The sequence below is a fragment of the Eschrichtius robustus genome, chromosome X, assembly GCF_028021215.1.
Source record: "Eschrichtius robustus isolate mEscRob2 chromosome X, mEscRob2.pri, whole genome shotgun sequence".
Lineage (NCBI taxonomy): Eukaryota > Metazoa > Chordata > Mammalia > Artiodactyla > Eschrichtiidae > Eschrichtius > Eschrichtius robustus.
The window spans coordinates 74587124-74606366 of record NC_090845.1 but is presented as its reverse complement, the minus strand read 5'-3'; the positions used below and the strand labels follow the sequence as shown (position 1 = coordinate 74606366).

At 41.1% G+C, this 19243-nt stretch overlaps 1 protein-coding gene and 1 pseudogene across 1 annotated transcript in view; one reads left to right on the top strand and one right to left on the bottom strand.

Annotated features, from left to right (window-relative positions):
- The window catches only part of POF1B (POF1B actin binding protein), a 145568-nt gene that overhangs the window by 63436 nt on the left and 62889 nt on the right, over positions 1-19243 (top strand). Inside the window, exon 4 of the mRNA XM_068533418.1 lies at positions 3759-3839. Within this exon, the coding sequence (XP_068389519.1) occupies positions 3759-3839 (81 nt within the window). The remainder of the gene's footprint in view (positions 1-3758; positions 3840-19243) is intronic.
- Positions 13446-14446, bottom strand: LOC137757175 (etoposide-induced protein 2.4 homolog pseudogene; annotated as a pseudogene).

The following is a 19243-nucleotide window of genomic DNA, read 5'->3' as shown; positions in this document are numbered from 1 at the left end:
ATTTGCTGTTTTTCCCTTGCTGCCTTTAATATGTTTTCCTTATATTTAATTTTTGACAGTTTGATTAATATGTGTCTTGGTGTGTTTCTCCTTGGGTTTATCCTGTATGGGACTCTCTGTGCTTCCAGGACTTGATTAACTATTTCCTTTCCCATATTAGGGAAGTTTTCAACTATAATGTCTTCAAATATTTTCTCAGTCCCTTTCTTTTTCTCTTCTTCTTCTGGGACCCCTATAATTCGAATGTTGGTGCATTTAATGTTGTCCCAGAGGTCTCTGAGACTGTCCTCAGTTCTTTTCATTCTTTTTTCTTTATCCTGCTCTGCAGTAGTTATTTCCACTATTTTATCTTCCAGGTCACTTATCCTTTCTTCTGCCTCAGTTATTCTGCTATTGATCCCATCTAGAGTATTTTTAATTTCATTTATTGTGTTTTTCATCATTGCTTGGTTCCTCTTTAGTTCTTCTACGTCCTTGTTAAATGTTTCTTGCATTTTGTCTATTCTATTTCCAAGATTTTGGATCAACCTTACTATCATTATTCTGAATTCTTTTTCAGGTGGACTACCTATTTCCTCTTCATTTGATAGGTCTGGTGTGTTTTGACCCTGCTCCTTCATCTGCTGTGTGTTTTTCTGTCATCTCATTTTGCTCATCTTACTGTGTTTGGGGTCTCCTTTTCACAGGTTGCAGGTTCGTAGTTCCCGTTGTTTTTGGTATCTGTCCCCAGTGGCTCAGGTTGGTTCAGTGGGTTGTGTAGGCTTCCTGGTGGAGGGAACTACTGCCTGAGTTCTGGTGGATGAGGCTGGATATTGTCTTTCTGGTGGGCACGTCCACGTCTGGTGGTGTATTTTGGGGTGTCTGTGGCCTTATTATGATTTTAGGCAGCCTCTCTGCTAATGGATGGGGCTGTGTTCCTGTCTTGCTAGTTGTTTGGCATAGGGTGTCCAGCACTGTAGCTTGCTGGTCGTTGAGTGAAGCTGGGTCTTGATGTTGAGATGGAGATCTCTGAGAGATTTTCGCTGTTTGGTATTACGTGGAGCTGGGAGGTCTCTTGTGGACTAGTGTCCTGAAGTTGGCTCTCCCACCTCAGAGGCACGGCCCTGATGCCTGGCTGGAGCACCAAGAGCCTTTCGTCCACACGGCTCAGAGTAAAAGGGAGAAAAAATAGAAAGAAAGAAAGAAGGAGTCTATAATATAGTGAAGTAAAATAAAGCTATTATAAAGCAGAGCTATACAGACAAAATCTCACCCAGAAGCATATACATATACACTCACAAAAAAAAGGAAAAGTGGTAAAATTAATATATCCTGCTCCGAAAGTCCACCTCCTGAATTTGGGATGACTCGTTGTCTATTCAGGTATTCAGCAGATGCAGGCACATCAAGTTGTTTGTGAAGTTTTAATCCGCTGCTTCTGAGGCTGCTGGGAGAGATTTCCCCTTCTCCCTGTTCGCACAGCTCCTGGGGATCAGCTTTGGATTTGGACCCGCCTCTGCGTGTAGGTCGCCTGAGGGCGTCTGTTCCCCGCCCAGACAGAACGGGGTTAAAGGAGCAGCTGCTTCGGGGGCTCTGGCTCACTCAGGCCTCGGGGAGGGAGGAGTACGGAGGAGGCGGGGTGAGCCTGCGGCGTTAGAGGCCGGCGTGACGTTGCAGCAGCCTGAGGTGCGCCGTGTGTTCTCCCGGGGAACTTGTCCCCGGATCACGGGAGCCTGGCGGTGGCGGGCTGCACAGGCTCCCAGGAGGGGCAGTGTGGAGAGTGACCTGTGCTCACACACAGGCTTTTTGGAGGCGGCAGCATCAGCCCCAGCGTCTCACGCCCGTCTCTGGGGCCCGCGCTGATCGCTGCGGCTCGCGCCAGTCTGTGGAGCTTGTTTAGGCGGCGCTCTGAATCCCCTCTCCCTGCGCACCGTGAAACAAAGAGGCAAGAAAAAGTCTCTTGCCTCTTCAGCAGCTACAGACTTTTTCCCGGTCTCCCTCCCAGCCAGCTGTGGTGTGCTAACCCCTTCAGGCTGTGTTCACGCCGCCAGCCCCAGTCCTCTCCCTGCGATGCGACCGAAGCTGAGCCTCAGCTCCCAGCCCCGCCTGCCCCGGCGGGTGAACAGACAAGCCTCTCGGGCTGGTGAGCGCTGCTTGGCGCCGAGCCTCTGTGCGGGAGTCTCTCCGTTTTTCCCTCTGCGCCCCTGTTGCTGTGGGATCTGCGCTGTTAGCCGCAGCTCGCGCCCGTCTCTGGAGTTCGTTTAGGCGGCGCTCTGAATCCCCTCTCCTCGCGCACCAGGAAACAAAGAGGGAAGAAAAAGTCTCTTGCCTCTTCGGCAGCTGCAGACTTTTTCTCGGGACTCCCTCCCGGCTAGCTGTGGTGCGCTAACCCCTTCAGGCTGTGTTCACGCCGCCAATCCCAGTCCTCTCCCTGCGATCCGACCGAAGCCCGAGCCTCAGCTCCCAGCCCCCGCCTGCCCCGGCGGGGGAGCAGACAAGCCTCTCGGGCTGGTGAGTGCTGGTCGGCACCGCTCCTCCGTGCGGGAGCCTCTCCGCTTTGCCCTCCGCACCCCTGTGGCTGCGCTCTCCTCCGTGGCTCCGAAGCTTCCCCCCTCTGCCACCCGCAGTCTCTGCCCGCGAAGGGGCTTCCTAGTGTGTGGAAATCTTTCCTCCTTCACAGCTCCCTCCCACTGGTGCAGGTGCCGTCCCTATTCTTTTGTCTCTGTTATTTCTTTTTTCTTTTGCCCTACCCAAGTACGGGGGGAGTTTCTTGCCTGTTTAGAGGTCGGACGTTTTCTGTCAGCGCTCAGTGGGTGTTCTGTAGGAGCAGTTCCACGTGTAGATGTATTTCTACTGTATCTGTGGGAAGGAAGGTGATCTCCGCGTCTTACTCTTCCGACATCTTCTCTCCTCCCTATTATGAGCTTTTTAATGTAAATTTGTATTATCAAGATCATTATTTCGATGGCTACATATTTCAGCTTATGAATGATTATTTAATCTTTCCCCTCTCCACAGGAAAATGCTCCTCCTACTGTGCCCTCATCAGCTTTATTATTTTAACATTTTCCCAGTTAAAATATGGTATTCTTTTGTTATGTTTATTTGATTCTTAGTTTGTTTGAATAATTTTTGTTGTTTATTAATCATTTGCTTTTCTTCTTTTCTGCTTTCATACCGTTTGCTCATTTTTCTATTAATGTGAAGATTTTTTTTTCTCACCGAGGTATAAAAACTCTCTTTATATTAATGATACCCATTCTTTTTCCATCAAAAATTTACAAATGACTTTGTTCTGGTGTTTTGTCTCCCTTTTAACGTTATTTATGGCCCTTGCCTGCCACCACACTGAAGATTTAAATGTTTAAGTGTACACACACACAGTTTTCTCTTTGCGTCTCCTTTCATTTTTTAAATTATAGGATGTCCTTTCCAAACAGAAGATCTGATTAATAAATATTAAGCTATATTTTCTTCTAATCATGTGGGGGCATTTACAATGAAACAAATATTTTGAAACTCTCATCAAACATAGTTTGGAATGTGTGATGAATTACTATTCAATGAGTATAATAGAAATACCTAGCATGGTGCTGAGCCCATAAACACACTCTTTCATGTATGTTTTTGAGACTGAAATTAACCAAAACATAAATTCATATGTCATCATTTATGTAAATGGTTTTTAAAATTTCACTCTGAAAATTGCTCCCTATTATTCTGGCTCCAAGGTCACTAAATAACTATGATTATATGCAGCTTTTATCTTTTCTTCACAGGAACTCCATTCTCCAACAGTGAAAGTCACTACATATCCGCAGACCACTATTAGGCAATATGTAGTGCAAAATCCTGAACAGGTAAGCTATATCAGGCAAACTCTTGTACCAACCTAGTAATTCCTCAGAAGTTGATAGCTTAAACAAGAAGGGTGTGTCAGGTACTAGATTCCTAAAATCAGATTGTTGGAGTTCTTCCAGTTATAAAGTTACTTTCTGATCATTAATATTAACAAAGTCATCTTTAGCTCCAGACAACCATGTGCCTCAGAGATGCAACAGTTCCAAGTAGCATGGAAATTCTTGGGTTATAAAGTCTTTCTGCTTCTATAGCACCACCCTTTGTGCACTTTGAACCAAAGAAAAAAGGGACAAAGTTCTTTCACAGGCTTCATATAAAACTATCACCTGTTGCATTGGCGGTTGGAGTCTTTAGTCTATTTAGATTTACCATTGAGATATGGGCTAGGAAGAAGAAAATGAAAAGTCAAAAGTTCAAAAGTGTCTCCATGCCTTTGTTTCCTACGGTGTATGAACTTTTGTGCCTAGAAATGAGGTCTTTTGAAAATTACATTATTATATTTTCTACAAAGATATTTAACCTTATATTATACAAACTAGGATATTATTCTCTGACTCATTTTGAGGAGAAAAGAAAAAAAAATTTCCCACAGTAATAAGCCTTCCTCAACACACACACACACACACACACACACACACACACGGCCTTACTTTAGCTGCTGCAACAGGAGGTTCTTCTATGGGGTTATAAGGACAAAAGTTTCACAAATAGAAACAGTGTGCCCCGAATAATAATACCACAATTCTTTGCTTTTCTCTTTATTTTATTTTTCTACTACTGCAGGAAACAATTCTCCTCTCTCTCAAAAATAAAATTGATCATTTGCTTCAGCTGTGGAAAACAAAGGGTTAAATTAGGGTAACACACTTGGTACTAGTCTAGTTGCGTGGGAAGTATATATTAATACTATTCTTCTGCTTGTATCTATCTCCCATCTTTCTTCTTTCTTTATTCATTTAAAAATTATTGTCTCATGTCTCTTTAGCTAGAGAGGCTGTTAGTTGTGCACATGTGCGTGTGTGAACCTATGAGCTTACAGGCTCTGTGTTGGAGAGGGTGACTGTTTTGGACATTTCCTTGAGTTTTCGTACATCTATGTATAAATCAAGAGAGAATGTGATTATAGTAAAGCAGCTGCTTTCTCCTTTTGCAGAATCAAGTGTTTAAGCAACAAATCTGAAAAATGTGGGGGGGTGAAGGGAGACATGAGGAAGGCCTCGGAGATGAGACTGTACCTCTTTCTACAACTTGGCCAATCACTTTATGCTTTCCCCTTTTCCCTCTCACTCTTTTTCTTCCTTTCACAAATAAACTGGGGAATATGCATACTTGAATGCATATTACACTTGACATCCCTGGCTCTCAAAGAATTAGTTCTAGATAGCACTTTTTTTTCATGATGTGAGAAGTGTTGTGTTTGCCTAAGATATATCCATGGAGAGATTTTATATATCGAATCATTTGAATTCCAGCCTTCTTTGCAAGTGATTCTTATGTGACTTTGGATGCATTCTTATTCTTTAGTTAATGAGGAAATGGAAGAATTAATATTTATTGGATATACACTCCATGCTAGGCAATTTACATATTTTATCTCATTTAGTTCTAAAAAAGTGAGAAAACAGCAGCACAGAGAAGCTGTCATTTATTCAGTGAATTTTTTCCCCACAGGTTTAATGGGTTTAATAAGTTTACCCTTTCAGTTCCTATTTGCAGCACCCAATATCCTTTGAAATACCAGGCAGACCCATCAGTGGCCAACAGTAAAGTTCAGACCTCCAGAGTTTAAAAGTTCAGGTTCTCTGAACATTCTGTGCTGCAATGGCACTTGTCCAAAATTGGTACCTCCCTATAGTTGGGGGCACGTTAAATGTACCAGTGAAAAAGGCTTTTTTCCCCTTCAAGGGGAAGGAAGAAAATCACTTCTCAAAACCTAGCAGTTCTAGCTGTGAGGTCTTTCCTCCTGTTCCATCTCTTCAGGCTTGTTTTCCTTGTAGTGGAGCAAAAGAACAAATGTAACCTGAGTTACAAGAAACAAGACAGTGATGGATATAAAGGGAGTGACCAGGAGCAGCAGAGCCTCCTTTACTCCCACATCCAATATGTGTACTTCACAGAAAAACAAAAATAACAAGTCCACAAAATACAACAGCTAGAATTACAAAAACCCATTCATCCAAGGGTGGTGGAAGGCAGGAAGGGGAAGTGGGAAGATAAATGGCACAGGGAGAAATTCAAATCAGTCCAGGCATGGGGGCTGGCAAATGCTAGAAAAGAGCAGAAAAACCTGTGGTCCTTTCAGACTCACTGGTGTTTAAAATCCATACTGATGTCTGGAAGATTCTGCCTTATCGGCACCGAAGACAAAAATCCCGATTCCTGAAGATGGCAGAAGAGTAGGACGTGGAGATAACCTTCCACCCCACAAATACAACAGAAATACATCTACATGTGGAACAACTCCTACAGAACACCTGCTGAACACTGGCACAAGACCTCAGACTTCCCAAAAGGCAAGAAACTCCCCACGTACCTGGGTAGGGCAAAAGAAAAAACAGAGACAAAACAATAGGGATGGGACCTGCACCTCTGGGAGGGAGATGTGAACGAGGAAAGGTTTCCACACATTAGGAAGCCCCTTTACGGGTGGAGACTGTGGGTGGCAGAGTGGGGGGAGCTTCGGAGCCATGGAGGAGAGTGCAGCAACAGGGGTGCAGAGGGCAAAGCAGAGAGATCCCTGCACAGAGGATCAGTGCTGACCAGGACTCACCAGCCCGAGAGGCTTGTCTGCTCGCCCGCCAGGGTGGGCGGGGGCTGGGAACTGAGACTTGAGCTTCGGAAGTCAGATCCCAGGGAGAGGACTGGGGTTGGCTATGTGAACACAGCCTGAAGGGGGTTAGTGCACCACAGCTAGCCAGGAGGGAGTCTGGCAAAAGTCTGGAGCTGCCAAAGAGGCAAGAGAATTTTTCTTGCCTCTTTGTTTCCTGGTGCACAAGGAGAGGGGATTAAGAGCGCTGCTTAAAGGAGCTCCAGAGACAGGCACGAGCCACGGCTATCAGCGTGGATCCCAGAGATGGGCATGGGACGCTAAGGCTGCTGCTGCTGCCACCAAGAAACCTGTGTGCAAGCACAGGTCACTACCCACACCTCCCCTCCCAGGAGCCTGTGCAGCCTGCCACTGCCAGGGTCCCGTGATCAAGGGACAACTTCCCCGGGAGAACACACGGCGCACCTCAGGCAGTTGCAATATCACGCTGGCCTCTGCCACCGCACGCTCGCCCTGCATTCCCATACCCCTCCCTCCCCCTGCCTGAGTGAGCCAGAGTCCCCAAATCAGCTGCTCCTTTAACCCCGTCCTGTCTGAGCGAAGAATAGACGCCCTCAGGTGACCTACATGCAGAGGCAGAGCCAAATCCAAAGCTGAACCCCAGGAGCTGTGCAAACAAAGAAGAGAAAGGGAAATCTCTCCCAGCAGCCTCACGAGCAGCGAATTAAATCTGCACAATCAATGTGATGTACCCTGCATCTGTGGAATACCTGAATAGATAACGAATCATCACAAATTGAGGAGGTGGACTTTGGGAGCAACGATATGTATATTTTTTTCCCTTTTTCTCTTTTTGTGAGTGTTTATATATATGCTTCTGTGTGTGATGTTGTGTGTATAGCTTTGCTTTTACCATTTGTCTTAGGGTTCTGTCTGCCTGTTTTTGTTTTTCCTTTTTTTAGTATAGTTTTTAGCACTTGTTATCATTGGTGGATTTGTTTTTTTGGTTTGGTTGCTCTCTTCTTTCCTTTTTATTTAAATTTTTTTAATAATTATTTTTTATTTTAATAACTTTATTTTATTTTATTTATTTTATCTTTTTCTTTCTTTCTTTCTTTTTTTCTCCCTTTTATTCTGAGCCGTGTGACAGGCTCTTGGTGCTCTGGCCAGTCATCAGGGCTGTGCCTCTGAGGTGGGAGAGCCAAGATCAGGACATTGGTCCACCAGAGACCATCCAGCTCCACATAATATCAAACAGCGAATATATCCCAGAGATCTCCACCTCAACATAAACACGCAACTCCACTCAACGACCAGCAAGCTACAGTGCTGGACACCCTATGCCAAACAACTAGTAAGGCAGGAATACAACCTCACCCATTAGCAGAGAGGCTGCCTAAAAACATAATGTCACAAAGACCCCAAAACACACCACCAGACGTGGACCTGCCCACCAGAAAGACAAGATCCAGCCTCATCCACCAGAACAGAGGCACTAGTCCCCTCCACCAGGAAGCCTACACAACCCACTGAACCAACCTTAGCCACTTATGGCAGACACCAAAAACAACGGGAACTATGAACCTGCAGCCTGTGAAAAGGAGACCCCAAACACAGTAAATTAAGCAAAATGAGAAGACAGAGAAACACACAGCAGATGACGAAGCAAGGCAAAACCAAACCAGACCAAACAAAAGAAGAGGAAATAGGCAGTCTACCTTAAAAACAATTCAGAATAATGATAGTAAAGATGATCCAAAATCTTGGAAATAGAATGGAGAAAAAACAAGAAACGTGTAATAAGAACCTAGAAGAACTAAAGAGCAAACAAACAATGATGAACAATGCAATAAATGAAATAAAAAATTCTCTAGAAGGGATCAATAGTAGAATGACGGAGGCAGAAGCAGGGATAAGTGACCCGGAAGATAAAAGAGTGGAAATAAACACTGCAGAGCAGAATAAACAAAAAAGAATGAAAAGAATTGAGTACAGTCTCTGAGACCTCTGGGACAACATTAAATGCACCAACATTCGAATTTTAGGGTTCCCAGAAGAAGAAGAGAAAAAGAAAGGGACTGAGAAAATATTTGAAGAGATTATAGTTGAAAACTTCCCTAATATGGGAAAGGAAATAGTCAATCAAGTCCAGGAAGTACCGAGAGTCCCATGCAGGATTAATTCAAGGAGAAAGACGCCAAGACACATATTAATCAAACTATCAAAAACTAAATATAAAGAAAATGTATTAAAAGTAGCAAGGGAAAAACAACAAATAACATACAAGGGAATCCCCATAAGGTTAACAGCTGAACTTTCAGCAGAAACTCTGCAAGCCCGAAGGGAGTGGCAGGACATATTTAAAGTGATGAAAAGGAAAAACACTACAACCACGATTACTCTACCCAGCAAGGATTTCATTCAGATTTTCAGGAGAAATTAAAACCTTTAAAGACAAGCAAAAGCTAAGAGAATTCAGCACCACCAAACAAGCTTTACAACAAATGCTAAAGGAACTTCTCTAGGCAGGAAACACAAGAGAAGGAAAAGATCTACAATAATAATCCCAAAACAATTAAGAAAATGGTTAGGAACATACATATCAATAATTACCTTAAATGTAAATGGATTAAATGCTCTAACCAAAAGGCATAGACTGGCTGAATGGATACAAAAACAAGACCCATATATATGCTGTGTACAAGAGACCCACTTCAGACCTTAGGACGCATACAGACTGAAAGTGAGGGGATAGAAAAATATTCCAAGCAAATGGAAATCAAAAGAAAGCTGGAGTAGCAATTCTCATATCAGAGAAAATAGACTTTAAAACAAAGACTATTACAAGACAGAAAGAAGGACACTACATAATGATCAAGGGATCAATCCAAGAAGAAGATATAACAATTGTAAATATTTATGTACCCAACATAGGAGCACCTCAATATATAAGGCAAATACTAACAGCCATAAAAGGGGAAATCGACAGTAACACAATTATAGTAGGGGATTTTAACACCCCATTTTCAGCAATGGACAGATCATCCAAAATGAAAATAAATAAGGAAACACAAGCTTTAAATGATACATTAAACAAGATGGGCTTAATTGATATTTATAGGACATTCCATCCAAAAACAACAGAATACACATTTTTCTCAAGTGCTTATGGAACAATCTCCAGGATAGATCATATCTTGGGTCACAAATCTAGCCTTGATAAATTTAAGAAAATTGAAATCGTATCAAGTATGTTTTCTGACCACAACACTATGAGACTAGATATCAGTTACAGGAAAAAATCTGTAAAAAGTACAAACACATGGAGGCTAAACAATACACTACTAAATAACCAAGAGATCACTGAATAAATCAAACAGGATATCAAAAAATACCTAGAAACAAATGAAAGTGAAAACACGACGACCCAAAACTTATGGGATGCAGCAAATGCATTTATAAGAGGGAAGTTTTTAGCATTACAATCCTACCTTAAGAAACAAGAAACACCTCAAATAAACAACCTAACCTTACACCTAAAAGAATTACAGAAAGAAGAAGAAAAAAACCTCCAAATTTAGCAGAAGGAAAGAAATCATAACAGCTGGTTCTTTGAGAAGATAAACAAAATTGATAAACCATTAGCCAGACTCATCAGGAAAAAAAGGGAGAAAACTCAAATCAGTAGAATTAGAAATGAAAAAGGAGAAGTAACAACTGACATTGCAGAAATACAAAGGATCATGAGAGATTACTACAAGCAACTCTATGCCAATAAAATGGACAACCTGGAAGAAATGGACAAATTCTTAGAAAGGTATGACCCTCCATGACTGAACCAGGAAGAAATAGAAAATATGAACAGAGCAATCACAAGTTATGAAATTGAAACTGTGATGAAAAAATCTTCCAATAAGCAAAAGCCGAAGACCAGATGCCTTCACAGGCGAGATCTATCAAATATTTAGAGAAGAGTTAACAACTATCCTTCTCAAACTCTTCCAAAATATAGCAGAGGGAGGAACACTCCCAAACTCATTCTATGAGGCCACCATCACCCTGATACCAAAACCAGACAAAGATGTCACAAAGAAAGGAAACTACAGGCCAATGTCACTGAGGAATATAGATGCAAAAATCCTCAACAAAATACTAGCAAACAGAATCCAACAGCACATTAAAAGGATTATACACCATGATCAAGTGGGGTTTATCCCAGCAATGCAAGGATTTTCAATATACGCCAATCAATCAATGTGATACAGCATATTAACAAATTGAAGGAGAAAAACCATATGATCATCTCAGTAGATGCAGAGAAGGCTTTTGACAAAATTCAACACCCATTTATGATAAAAACCCCTCAGAAAGTAGGCATAGAGGGAACTTTCCTCAACATAATAAAGGCCATATATATGACAAACCCATAGGCCGCATCACCTTCAATGGTGAAAAACTGAAACCATTTCCAGTAAGATCAGGAACAAGACAAGGTTGCCCATTCTCACCACTATTATTCAACATAGTTTTGGAAGTGTTAGCCACAGCAATCAGAGAAGACAAAGAAATAAAAGGAATCCAAATCGGAAAAGAAGAAGTAAAGCTGTCAACAGTTTGCAGATGACATGATACTATACATAGAGAATCCTAAAGATGCTACCAGAAAAATACTAGAGCTAATCAATGAATTTGGTAAAGTAGCAGGATACAAAATTAATGCACAGAAGTCTCTTGCATACCTATATACTATTGATGAAAAATCTGAAAGTGAAATTAAGAAAACACTCCCGTTTACCATTGCAACAAAAAGAATAAAATATCTAGGAATAAACCTACCTAAGGAGACAAAAGTCCTGTATGCAGAAAATTATAAGACACTGATGAAAGAAATTAAAGATGATACAAATAGATGGAGAGATATACCATGTTCTTGGATTGTAACTATCAACATTGTGAAAATGGCTCTACAAAGCAATCTACAGATTTAATGCAATCCATATGAAACTACCACTGGCATTTTTTACAGAACTAGAACAAAAAATTTCACAATTTGTATGGAAACACAAGAGACCCCAAATAGCCAAAGCAATCTTGAGAATGAAAAATGGAGCTGGAGGAATCAGGCTCCCTGACTTCAGACTATACTACAAAGCTACAGTAATCAAGACAGTATGGTACTGGCACAGAAACAGAAATATAGATGAATGGAACAGAACAGAAAGCCCAGAGATAAACCCACGCACATATGGTCACCTTACCTTTGATAAAGGAGGCAAGAATATACAGTGGAGAAAAGACAGCCTCTTCAATAAGTGGTGCTGGGAAAACTGGACAGGTACATGTGAAAGTATGAAATTAGAACACTCCCTAACACCATACACAAAAATAAACTCAAAATGGATTAAAGACCTAAATGTAAGGCCAGACACTATCCAACTCTTAGAGGAAAACATAGGCAGAACGCTCTGACATAAATCACAGCAAGATCCTTTTTGACCCACCTCTTAGAGAAATGGAAATAAAAACAAAAATAAACAAATGAGACCTAATGAAATTTAAAAGCTTTTGCACAGCAAAGGAAACCACAAACAAGACGAAAAGACAACCGTCAGAATGGGAGAAAATATTTGCAAATGAAGCAACTGATAAAGCATTAATTTCCAAAATTTACAAGTGGCTCAAGCAGCTCAATATCAAAAAAACAAACAACCCAATCTAAAAATGGGCAGAAGACCTAAGTAGACATTTCTTCAAGGAATATATACAGATTGCCAACAAACACATGAAAGAATGCTCAACATCATTAATCATTAGAGAAATGCATATCAAAACTACAATGAGCTATCATCTCACACTGGTCAGAATGGCCATTATCAAAAAATGTAGAAACAATAAATGCTGGAGAGGGTGTGGAGAAAAGGGAACCCTCTTGCACTGTTGGTGGGAATGTAAATTGATACAGCCACTATGGAGAACTGTATGGAGGTTCCTTAAAAATCTAAAAATAGAACTACCATACGACCCAGCAATCCCACTACTGGGCATATACCCTGAGGAAACCATAATACAAAAAGGGTCATCTACCACAATGTTCATTGCAGCTCTGTTTACAATACCCAGGACATGGAAGCACCCTAAGTGCCCTTCAAGAGATGAATGGATAAAGATATGGCCCATATATACAATGGAATATTACTCAGCCATAAAAAGCGAAAGTGAGTTATTTTTAGTGAGGTGGATGGACCTAGAGTCTGTCATACCGAGTGAAGTCAGAAAGAGAAAAACAAATACCGTATGCTAACATATATATGGAATAAAAAAAAGAAAAGAAAAATGGTCATGAGGAACCTAGGGGCAAGACAGGAATAAAGACTCAGCACTACTAGAAAATGGACTTGAGGCCACGGGCAGGGGGAATGGTAAGCTGGGACAAAGAGAGTGGCATGGACTTATATACACTACCAAATGTAAAATAGATAGCTAGTGGGAAGCAACTGCATAGCATAGGGAGATCAGCTCGGTGCTTTGTGACCTCCTAGAGGGGTGGGATAGGGAGGGTGGGAGGGAGGGAGACGCAAGAGAGAAGAGATATGGGGATATATGTATATATATAGCTGATTCACTTTGTTATAAAGCAGAAAATAACACACCACTGTAAAGCAATTATACTCCAATAAAGATGTTAAATAAAAAATTCCCTATTTCTCAGAAAGAGGGGAATATGCACAGGGCCCTTGGCAGAGTTGGTGTTGCCTTCCCTGGTGGGGGAGGTGAACAAGGAAAAGAGCTGCCATGGCGCCCCTCCAATCCCGCCCATCCCCTCTTGAAGGCAGGTGACTCAGTAGCCTGCAGCAGCTTTCAGTTTGGCAGGACATGGGTAAGGTGAGGGGAACTTTACTGCAGAAGTTGAGCTACTCAGGGCAACTGCAGGTAGACCATCTTGTGGAAGAGTCTGTTGCTTAAGAAAACCACCAAGGAGAAGAGGTGCAATTGGAAAAGGCGCTGATAATGAATAAAGGAAATAGGATAGAAAGGAGGCAGCCACTGTCAATGTAGGAGGACCGCATTGCTGTGAGGAAAGACAAGGGTAAACCAAATGCAATGTAGTAAGGCCAATTCTTTCTATGTTTTACAACTGCTGGTGAATTTCAATTCCTTTATTGAACCAACGATATTTGAAGCAGTATAGTGAGTAGAGAAGAGACATGTGCAGGAGACTAACCAGCTGACCAACAAGATGGATCGGGAAGAGACTCATAAACATCCCTTGGAGGAGAAAAAGAGCCTGCAGCAAAAGGTTGAAGAGCATGTCAGCAATTATTTTGCTGAAAGTAGCGAATGGGTGAGCTTTCCTCCCTGATACCTCGAATGCCAGATCAGCTATATCCTGAAACCCGATTGCGTTCACAACTTTGCTAAGCACAAACGGGGAGCACCCAAAGAGCACTGAAAATTGACGTGAGGAATAATTCTAGCCACAACCAAACATCCCCAGGAAGTGACGGTTCACCAGTAATTTGGCCCACTGCTGACTGAAGCACAGGAATAAACACTCAATAAAACAAGAGGAGACAACCAGAATATCCCACCATTCCAAGTGCAGCACTGAAAAATTCGACTAACAACATGTGGTTCACTGTCTTGCTTCCTCTCTATACTCTGGGCTCTCCTCTGAGCCAGGACACTGCTTGCCCTTCTTCGACGCTGCTCCTCTCTCTTCTGTTGACTTCGACCTTCTAGCTTTGAGATGGTGCAAATTCCCCAGATGGCGTCTTTGATTCCCCTGGCAAGGTCCTGTAGAAAAGTTTTGACACTGTCCGCCATATCTTCACTGCCCAAACTATCAACTACACAAAGGAGAGAGAAATGTCCCCAAATCTTTCACCATGAAGGACCCGGCAGCTTCGCTGCCACGTCTTTGGCTCCAGGCCCACCGCAGGCCGGCTTGGCTCCTCCACGCCCCTCCGCGCCCAGCCACCCGCTACCACCTATCAGTGAATTTTCACTGAAGCTCCTGCCTATTTCACTGAAGCTCCTGAATTTTTATCGATTGCCCATTATGCACCAAAAATTACCCCAAGAACTGGAGATAGAGCAGTGAACAAAACAAGGTCCCAACCTTCTTGGAACTGAAGTTCTTAATTGGCCCCAAACCATTCGGTTACAAAACAGCAGAGTTGGAACTGAAATCGAACAATGCAGATATGGGAGAGGAACATCTGTGAATTAAGGACGATTGATGATGTAGGTGAATTAGGATCCAGAGATCCACCCACATACCACTCCTCTCCCCCATCCTCGCCAGCTAGAGTGTAATCACAAAAGCAGAGAAATCAGAAGTATGTATGCAAGTACATAACATATTTGTAACATTGAGCCTGCCTCATTATGGTTGTGTTCAACTGCAAAGAAGCAAATAGTTTCTCAGCGAGAAGATGCAGCAGAGGGTTAAAGAAAAATGATCATTTTAACTTTAACATTTTCAGCTTCTAACTCTTTACAGTATTGAGGGATAAAACAAATTTCAATCCCCATGCTTTGTAAACAAAAATAATCTAACTGGTTTTGCAGAGCAGCTTGAAAATCCTGTCCAGATACATTTTATTTATCTAAGTATATGCCTTTTTGTTTGTTCTTTTAAATTCCCTCAGTAGAAGATTCTGGCTAAATTACAATATTTATAATAAGCTGAGGCTCCTAAATGGCAACTTTATCCTCTTTCACCTTCCAGTTTGTCTAATCTTTACTTCTCCCTGTAATTAAACTCATCTCAATCCGCTTCTCTCATGATATCCTTCTAGCTCTGTTCAGCCTTTTTATTTTTGGTTGCTCCTGATCTTCCTTATTTTCCATTTATTTCATTTTAGTCAAGGGATTTATGCATTCTGGTATATAACATGACTCAGAAATGGGGAAATATTTTTATTCCATCAGTAGATATAATCCAAATTATATTAATCATTTTCATTGATTTTCCACTTGCAGAGCTCCTACTTTGGGAAAGGCACTCTACAGCCTTCAAATTGGAAAATAAAAGGAAATAAGACATGGTTCCCAAACCAAAGGAGCTGACAGTTCCTCTCAGGAAGGGGAATAAGATATGTCCACAAACAGCTATGTAAAATATATAGTGAGGTGTATGATAGATGCCATAAGAGAAATACAGATGAAGTCTTACTGAAGTTCAGAGGCTGGGGATAACACATTTGTTTGGGAAATCAGAGAAGGATTTATTGTGGTATTTAAGGAATTATTACAATGAACATCGTTATTGGTACCATTTTACTAATGTGGAAACAAAAGCTTAAATAAGTGTGACTTGCTTAGGTCTTCTGACTAAATGTGTCACTCTCTGTCTTTTCTGACTGTTATTCTGGGGGTAATTTTGACAAGTTTTGATAACCTGTATTGGATTTTGGGTTAAAAGAAGAAAAATCAAATATGACTTAAGCTTTTCAGTTTGAGATACTGGGAACATGGTAGCCCAATTAAAAGGAGTAAGAAGTAGGGGAGAGGAGAAGCTGATTTGGGAAAGGGGGAGACTGTGAGATCTGTTTGAACCAGTAGCCTTTGAGACACATGGCAGGGAAGATGCCCAACAGGCAGTTAAAAGGTAACTTGAGGAAGGTCACATTTGTGATAGAGACATAGGAGTTATTCCTCTTAAAGTTATCTTTGTAGCTGTGGGAATGAGTGAGATCACTGAGGGGTAATGGAAGGGGTTGAGGTTAGAACCTAAAATGCCTACTCCAAAGGAACAGAAGGAAGGAACCACTTTCACAGGTAGAGGAGCGGTCAGAGAGGGATGTGAACACAGACTAACTGAAGCAAATAGAGAAAGGGGGCAGTCAACCATCTCAAAGGGCCAAAGGGCCAAGGAGGATGAGGTTTGAAAATAGAGTTTGACCATTAAGAAAGCAATGGTGATGTTTGAGAGAGCAGTTGTAGTATACATACGGAGGCAAAATCCAGATGCAAAAAGTTAATGGGTGACTGGATCAAGAAGTGGAGGAAATAAGTGAGGATTACTATCCTATAAAGGATATTGGTCAAAGGAGGAGAGATGGGATAGTAGCACAGAATCTTGGAGATCTGAGAGATTTATAGACAGAGGGAAGTAACTAGTAGTAAGGAAAAGTTAAGATGCAGCAGAGAAAGGGAAGAAAGGGGACATGATTCTGGAAGAGTCAAGAGTGGATAGGGTTCCAGGTACAGACAGAGAAGTGACTTCCAGATAAAAGAGGAGTATGTTATTCCATAATGAGTGGAAGGAGCAGAAACTGAAGAGATTTTTGAGGTGGGGAGGAAAATGGAGGAATCTCATTGGACAGATTATATTGGTTTTCTCAGTAAGTAGAAGGTGAATGAACGAACATGAGCATGGGGCTTTCAGGAAAAAAAAAGATTTGTAACCGTAGTTATAGAGAACTTGGTGAATACAAGTATGACCATGAATGTCTGAGGGCTTCTTAAAGTTGGATAACTTGAATTCGTACTGAGCCACATCAGCAAATCTTTTTTTTTTTTTTAGCACCTTTATTTATTTATTTATTTATTTATTTATTTATTTAGGCTGTGTTGGGTCTTCGTTTCTGTGCGAGGGCTTCCTCTAGTTGCGGCAAGCGGGGGCCACTCTTCATTGTGGTGTGCAGGCCTCTCACTATCGTGGCCTCTCTTGTTGTGGAGCACAGGCTCCAGACGTGCAGGCTCAGTAGTTGTGGCTCACGGGCCTAGTTGCTCCACGGCATGTGGGATCTTCCCAGACCAGGGCTCGAACCCGTGTCCCCTGCATTAGCAGGCAGATTCTCAACCACTGCGCCACCAGGGAAGCCCAGCAAATCTTTTTTTAAAAAATGTTCTCCAACAAGGTTTCATGGCCTGGGAACAGTAAAGTGGATGCTGGGGATTATGTACTTTGTTAGATGTGAGAACTACTCCCAGAGGTTCTAAAAGTAACAGTTAAATTATAAGATCAGCCATCTTTGAAAACACCTGTTAATTTTTAGGGTGGGTCTGGCACCAATTCCAATGTACAGGTAGAAAAATAAAATAAGCTACCAAATAGTGAAACTGTCTAGCACCTCATTTGTTAGAAATCTAAAACGTTTGATTAATTTTGCTGACCTGTTTTATGCAGAGTGACCTATTCATATTAATATTTGGTTTTACTTTCTTATAGAGTTGGGGAAAATAATAGTTCCCTAAATTTAGAAGTTTTTCTTTCAGTAGATCATTTAAAATAAGTCCAACACACAGTTTAGGGAGAATCAATACTCTTAGCACCTAAGTCCTTTTTCTTCTTAAAAAATAATAATGGTTCAGCATTTAGAGTGAATTTTAGTTCATAGAGAAGAAAATTTCATGCTTTTGTTAAATTTTTTTCCCCTATTAGAAGATGCTTACATCTGTATATGAAAGTTCATATTGTCCCTTCTCATCCAATCATCTGTTCATTCACTATGGGGTATTCAAGATGGATAAAGTCCCTGCCCTCAACAAGCTTACTTTTGTGTATTTTTAAACTCGATATCCTAGAAAAGTTCTAACAAGATTCTCATAAACTATTTTAAAATCAGTATTGATTTTAAATATTATATTAATGTATTATTCAAAACCAATGCCTTTTATACATTAACATGACAGATTAAAGGTACTTTAGCATACATATTTTGCTTGGTATAAAGTACCCTGTATTACTATCCCTATGATAAAGGAACTGAGCCTCAGAGAAGGTAAATGACTTACCTAAGTTTCCACAGCATGTAGGTGATAGAGGCAGAACTGAATACAGGTTTTATTAACCCAGAAATTTTTTTCTATTATACCTATTTCCACTAATTTTAGTAGTCAAACCCAATAGATTCGTAGTAGTTCAAATCCAATCTACTTTGTAATTCTCACCTGTTGACCTCCCTGAAGCATTTATACCTTCACTCACCTTCCTATTGCTTCTTAAAAATTTCTCTTCTCTTGACTGTATGACATTTTTCTCTTATGATTCTCATATGTCTGAAGATTTGTAGTTCTGTCTTTGATCTTCATTTGCCTTTTCAGCAATTGCATGATTTTAACTAGAACTTCTAAGCATATGATTCTGAAATCTAGAACAATAGCCATGGAATCCCCACTTAGTTCCAGACATGTGTTTTCAACTGTGTGCTGTAAAAGAGTTCTTTTGCTAGTTATTTGCAATAAGTTAATACATGTTTAAGGGATTACTATGCACTATATACTTTGCTAAGTGTTATGAAGAATAAAAATATGAATCTGACCTAGATTCTTACCAGGAGCACAGAAAACTCCATGTGTCTCCACTTTTACTGTTTTAGTTTTTGAGTCCATTTACCATATAGTAGATTCCTCAGGTTCAAGATCTCGGAGTCTTCTTTGAAAAGTGCTGTCCTTGATGATTTAGGATAATTTTCTAACTGGTCTCCTCACCTGTATTCTTTCCATTCCCCAATTAATCTTCCTGAAGTAGACTTATGTTCAAATCACAGCCCCGTTTAAAAGCATTCAAAGGCATCTCACTGCTTGCAGAACCAAGCTCCATCTGCCAAGTATGCCCCCTACATATAACTTTACACTTTTCCAACCTTGGTGTCTTGACTTTGTTTCCTTCACTTCAAATACCAT